The sequence below is a fragment of the Gossypium raimondii genome, chromosome 8 (assembly GCF_025698545.1).
Source record: "Gossypium raimondii isolate GPD5lz chromosome 8, ASM2569854v1, whole genome shotgun sequence".
In the NCBI taxonomy this organism is placed as follows: Eukaryota; Viridiplantae; Streptophyta; class Magnoliopsida; order Malvales; family Malvaceae; genus Gossypium; species Gossypium raimondii.
Genome location: NC_068572.1, coordinates 32,421,461 through 32,427,774, shown reverse-complemented (window position 1 = coordinate 32,427,774; position 6,314 = coordinate 32,421,461). Strand labels below are relative to the sequence as shown.

Here is a 6,314-nt window from a genome sequence, read left to right as displayed (position 1 = left end):
AGCTTTGCTGCCCTTCATCAAATTGGTTTTAAAATGGATCCTCCTACCAGAAATTAGGTTAAGGATGACCATCCTAATCCTCAAGGTGTTGATGATGAAGACATTGAAGAAGAGAATGATGATATTCCTCCTGCTGAGCAAGCCCCTCCTCCGACTTCTTCATCCGCTCAACCATTTGCTTTGGCTCACTCCAATGACTTGGTTGCTGCCATATTTAGTGTTGCTACCTCTTTGAATGAGGAGTTTAGAGGTTTCCGCATTCGAATAAATGATGCATTTGGTCGAGTCAATACTAATGTTAGTAGTCTAGACACTAGGATGTCTAGGTTGGAGGAAAACATTGCATATCTTATGTCTCAATTCCCTCCTCTTCCACCAGCATAAGAAGACTAGAGTGCATTTTTTTTCATGCATTTTAATCATTTTCATAACGCTGCTAAATTTTACAGCATTTATGTGGACAAACGCCGCTATAGAACATGACATTTAGTGGCGCTTTTCCAAAAAACGCCGCTAAAGAACATGACATTTAGCGACGCTTTCCCCAAAAACGCCACTAAAGAACATAACCTTTAACGGCGCTTTCCCCAAAAACGCAGCTAAAAAACATAACCTTAGGCAGCGCTTTCCCCTAAAATGCAGCTGAAGAACATGACTTTTAGCGACACTTTCCCAAAAACGCCGCTAAATGTCATGAAAAATAAAAAAATAAAAAAATTATAAAAACGCCACTAATCCATTCCTATCCCTTTACCTATTTTAAGCAAATCCTTTAGAAATGTTGTTATCAGTACATACATCACTCCATTCTTTGGTTAGAGAATGCAGCAGAAGTGGGATTCCACCAATTTAGAAATGTATAATTTAATTTGAAGACGTATTAAAATGGAAATTCATGAATAAGAAGATCAATGTTTTTCACTATATCTCATGCAGCAAGTCAAATTGCCTTTGATTACATAAGATTCCTTTGAAATTTTTAAATAAAAAAATTCAAACTAGTTCATATCAACTTGCTAAAGTTGTATGTATGAATTGCAAATCAACACCTTATTTGAACTTACAATTCTAGGAAAGCATAAAATGTAGTTCCATGAGCATGCATTTAAAGTGGCAAAAAATTTATCGATTTAAAGGATGATCTAAGCTCCAAATCTAGCTCTTGTGTGTCACTTGATTCTGAATTCTGACTGCTCGATCCCAATGAGTTGCTGCGATGTTTCTTGCTCCTTGAATGTGAATCCTATAAGAATGTAAGGAACAAAAACAAGTTAAATTTTAAAAACACAATCATCACATGGAACATAAACTAAAAAAAGGAAGGGACTTGTGTGTAGCAACCTCAACATGTAGGTTTAGAAGTTCTGGTCATGTAGGTTCAAAAAATCAACAAGATAAAGCAAAGGGCACCTCTGGCATAGACATTTATATCCAAATAGGTACTACATTTGAGTATTAGACATGGATACTAAATGAAGAGTCTAAATAACATTGGGATGGACAATGATATGATAGAATGGGGAAAGGGAAAAAAAAGAAGAATTAAGGGGATTTTATCCTACCCTATCTGCAAAGTTGGATTGCATTCCAATGGCTGAAACAACCCCATAGATTGAGCCTGCTGGTTAGTGAATGCTACACTTTGCTCACCACCTTCCCATGATACTCGAAACTGGTTTCTGGCACTAATTTCTTCAAGCTATAAAACACAAGAAAAAGTATTCAGCCGATTATGGGAATTTAGGTATCAAACCTTCAATAAAATGCTATACTTAAGATTTGTGGCCCTATAGAGAGGCAAGTAACTAAAATGACCCAAACCAACCTCCAAGCAACTTGATATCAGCTTGTGGCTGACTCCTCTAGAAATGCTTGCTTAGGGTTGGTTACTCATACTATATTACTAAGTTCAGCTAGGGCAGATTTAATTTGTAGAACTCATTCAAATTAAATTAAGATGGATATCCCATCACCACTATGTCAACTTCAGCTTGTAACTTTTATATACCGTAATTTGTTACTTGATTAGATAAGCTACGTCACTGCAGCTTGAGTTTTGTCCTTTCAAACTCGCATATCATATACAGTCAAAAAGTTGATGAACAAAAGGCTATTACTTTTACAACTTAAGATATTGACTTTACCTTTATTGACAAAGCCCTGTTAGTTTCCATTAGCATTTGTTCTTGCATTTAAAAGCCGGTTAGTATTTTAGAACATAGAAAAACTTTAGCAGTATTTTTTTACCTTATTCTGAAGTTCAGAAAGCTGGTCAAGCATATATTGGGTCTGCAAAAGAAGATTGAAATAAAACAAAGTGCTAGAATTTGTGAAAGTTGAAAATATTAGGAGCTAAAAGGGAAATCAAGAAAGAGATGGATTGACAAGTTAGTTATACCATAAAATTACTACAGGTAGGATTAATCTTTTCATGGAAAAAAAAACCCCACTATTACTGCTCTATGATATCTCTTAAAGCCTAACAAAATGGATTATGATTTTGCTTCCACTAGTTGATATAACTTGCTGTTAAGTTTCATCTTCTCCTGGAAACCTCTAATCCATAAGGATTTAAATGGCGAATTCAACCAAAAACTCATCTACAACCACAATCTAAATCCTTAATCCATGTGTACTTATCATCTGAATTAGTACATGAATGCTATGACCAGTAAAAAGCTTGAGGCTGCAAGCTTTAGGGTTTTTCTTAATAGTTGAAATGGGAAGAGGAAACCCACCGACAAGAAAAGGTATTAAACTGACCAAAACAGTATAGCCTACTTTCACATTTTTTTTATCCTGGTTTAATTTTGAATTTTATCCCTCTATTTTAATAACATTTAAAAGTTGATCCCTATAATTTGTCAAAATTTGATCATCATACTTTATAAAAATTGAAAAATTAGTCCAATTGGATAACATTGTTAAATAGCTAATATGAAAATTAGTAATTTTCAATTTATATCAACTGTCTAATAATTTATAGGCAATAAATTAGTAACGGTTAATAGTTTAAATGTTTACCAACTAAATCAAAATTTGATAAATTAGAAAAAAGGACTAATTTTTCAGTATTATTAAAGTAGAAATGAAATTATTCTAATAAAGATGTTATTATATAGTACTGTTTCCCTAATTCCTCTAGCCACTTCTAATATTATTTGTGGTTAATGAGCTTCAATAGACAGTTTTAACCCCTCCATTAGATTTTAAGCAAAGCTAATAATAATAAATTGTAATTTAAATAAATTACTGATGAAGAAAACTCTTCTAAAAAGAACACAACTTTTGTAAAAGATAGATTTGCTGACAAGTTGGGTCTGGTTAAATTGGATGGGATTAAAAAAAGTTTATTTACCACAACATTATAGTTTCATATTTATTCCTAGCTATCTTAAAATTGAGAATATAACAGATGTGCAACAAATGATAAAAAATAAATATACTATGCTGAACAATTGTATGAAATTCTCACTTGTATAAACTCAAACATATCAAAGATATATGTAAGCAGTAATCAAAACTTACCCTCCAAACAAGATAAAACCTATAAGCTAGTTGATGCTCAAGCTGCTCAAGCTCCTTTGAGTTCAATGGACCCAAGTCTTCACCTAGGAGATTCCTGTTGAATCAAAGGACCAAACCAGATTGCACATAAAATTGTTCTTATTCAAATACTTTTAGTAATTACAATCAAATTAATATACACTTCTAAACGGACTAATAGCCTATCAAATTAATATGGAAGTCCAAAGCTATGGTATGGTTGTAAGACTAAACACCTCTGAGTTCGTTGCAGTTCCTCATATCTAGCTTTCAGTTTTAGGTGCTCCCTGTAGCTGCTCCGTGACAACAAAGATTAAGAACCATATGTTCTAGATTTTTAAGCAAAATTTTTAAGACACAATCTATCAAACAGTCTGGGGTGTGGAGTGTGGACATAAGCGTGAGTTCCATTTTCCATGGAAAGGTCCAGACTCTAACCATAAAAATAAAGGAGCACTAAATGGATGAGAAACCATCTAAAAGAGTCCCAAAACATTTTTTAACCAAGTAAAAGCGCATCCTCAATAGCAGCATCCAAAACATTTTCCATTTTTTAATTATGAACACTTATTTGTAGGTCTTACCAGCTACCACGTTCAATTGCATCCTCAATAGCAGCATCCAACATCTCAATCATTGAAGGGTGAACAAATGCTGCAACTAGTGGTATGCCTTCAGGAAATCTGGGCTAAATTGGAGCATACAACTAAGTTTTAATTAAATAAAAACCATAGTAAATCAACAAATGTGGCATAATCACTACACAATCTGTTTATCGTGTATGCAATACATTACCAGCAAGTACTGAATAGGCTGGGAAATTCCAAGTTTATGCAGAGTGTCATAGCTGATAAAAGAGTTCTGTAAGAAAAAGGGAACAATGAGGAACATAACACATCAATGTTTATCTAACATGCAAAGAGAACATAATTAGTGATAAAACTCAGTGACACTTTCAAATATGATAGACCCCAGATTATGTACAGTTACACTTGATAAACTGGAACTGTAAATGAAACTTCAAGTGAAATGCATGTGATGTAACATTGATAAATTTATTTTTTATTTAAATGACCTAGGATGCAAAAGTCTAGTGAACTACCAAGGACTAAACATTCGTTTGACTACAGGCTACAACCTTCTTGGATACAGCTGTAGAACCATACATCACAAAAATAACAGGCTTCAGGGGAAGAGGGGTAGAATTAATATGAAGAACCAGAACCGTCACAAAAGCACATCAACAGACAGCCTTAGGAGACACACCATATGAGATGCATGCAATACTTCTGTATATGCATCTAAATATCAAATAAAATTACAAATAAATCCAAAGAGTAAGGAAATAGACCTGTGAGAAGAAAGAATCAACACACTCCTTTTGAGCAATACCCCTGGAAGCACCACGAACCATGGCACTGACACGAGCTATATATGCAGGTGTGTACTTGCTGAAAAATCCCTCTGGAGCTTTTAAAACCTCACTGCCATAGCGAACAAAATTTGCCTATCGAGATCCATTTTGAGTGGCATTGCTGTCCCATAAGTATTGGCCAGGACTTTCCTCTTCATCTGTTCCTGCGTTTTCTTTGCCTACAAAAAACACACACATAAATAAATAGTATTCCATTCCCAATACTATCTCAAAACCTAAATAAAAATCTTTTAAAAAAATAAGTAACTATTTTAACTTCATAAGAACCATCTGGCAACAAACCCTAAACCACTTTTTTTTTTCAAAAATATAATACGGTCGATCAACTATGCTCAGGCGTGCATTTGAGATCTGAGTAATGAACACAACAAGATGAAATACACACACAAATAAACAAACAAAATAATAATATTAAGTCTCGTATATTTTCCAGGAAAACAATCGGTAGTAGGGATTATTGATTCGTAAGCAGATTGGAGAGAGTGAGATCCGACGAGGTCGCTCTTAACGCCGTGGAGACCGAATCGTAGCGCGTCGTTCTGGACTCCTTCAATTTCGTGCTAAATCGTCTTTGGTGTTGAATCGTTAAATTTTTCTTTTTGGGATTTTTTGTGTGTGTGTTTGCAAAGTCAGGGGTTTCAAGGGGAAAATTTTGCGGCGCTGCTATTGCTTACGCAGCTTTTTTCATAAAAATGCCGCAAAAAATCATTTCATTTTGAATAAAACGACACCATTTTGTTTTGCTAAAAATCCTTTATTTTGTCTACTAAAAATTGTTAGTTAAGTGATTTTATAAAACATTTATTATTACTATTTTTTATAAATTGAATTTTTATAAAATAAAAAACCAAATACTCTCAAAATAAATATCGTATATTTTAATAAGAAAACAAATGATTAAATGGCTGTAATTAATTATTAAATTAGAATTATCCAATTTAAATCTCTCACATATTAAATTTCTATTCAAGATTGAGACGTTAATCATGATTTTATATTATTCTTTTCCGATCTAACCTCTATTTTATTAGAGATATTTCTTCCTAACTAAATATAACTATTTTACTAGATGTTCAAGTGTGGAATGATTTTAGTTTTTGTATTTCATTTTATTTGTTATAATTTGGTCCTATCCAAAATAGATAGTTACCTATCCATATCAATCATTACTTTTTTTATCAATTTTTTAATCTAATATTTAAATATATCAAACGGTTTAGATTAAATATTTTAAATATAAAAGCATTAATTGATTGTATAAAATTTCATCATTTAACAAATCTCAAGTAAACCTTAAATCCTAAACTATTTAATATATATAAAGTTTATCTAT

The 6,314-nt window shown here is 32.8% G+C and overlaps 1 protein-coding gene across 4 annotated transcripts; it reads right to left on the bottom strand.

Annotated features, from left to right (window-relative positions):
• Positions 1–1,141: 1,141 nt before the first annotated feature.
• Positions 1,142–5,614, bottom strand: LOC105791231 (agamous-like MADS-box protein MADS2). 4 transcript variants are annotated; one of them, XM_012619209.2, is made up of 8 exons: positions 4,898–5,612; positions 4,342–4,407; positions 4,131–4,234; positions 3,783–3,839; positions 3,529–3,622; positions 2,248–2,289; positions 1,563–1,699; positions 1,142–1,243 (listed from the first exon to the last, which is right to left on the bottom strand). In XM_012619209.2, exons 1-8 carry the CDS (start codon positions 4,958–4,960, stop codon positions 1,156–1,158), a joined length of 651 nt encoding a protein of 216 aa, XP_012474663.1. In that variant the 5' UTR covers positions 4,961–5,612; the 3' UTR covers positions 1,142–1,155. The 4 variants fall into 4 exon arrangements, with proteins under 4 accessions (XP_012474663.1, XP_012474666.1, XP_052490351.1 ...); XM_012619212.2 differs by lacking the exon at positions 2,248–2,289 and having other exon boundaries at positions 4,898–5,614; XM_052634391.1 differs by lacking the exon at positions 3,783–3,839 and having other exon boundaries at positions 4,898–5,611.
• Positions 5,615–6,314: the final 700 nt, after the last annotated feature.

Bases quoted from the DNA above. Each gene is read 5' to 3' on its own strand.
- LOC105791231 (XM_012619209.2), bottom strand. From the start codon at position 4,960: ATGGTTCGTGGTGCTTCCAGGGGTATTGCTCAAAAGGAGTGTGTTGAT. The intron at 4,235-4,341 runs GTAATGTATTGC...GCTCCAATTTAG, and splicing joins AGCCTATTCAGTACTTGCTG to CCCAGATTTCCTGAAGGCAT. The intron at 3,623-3,782 runs GTGTTTAGTCTT...TTGATTCAACAG, and splicing joins GAACTGCAACGAACTCAGAG to GAATCTCCTAGGTGAAGACT.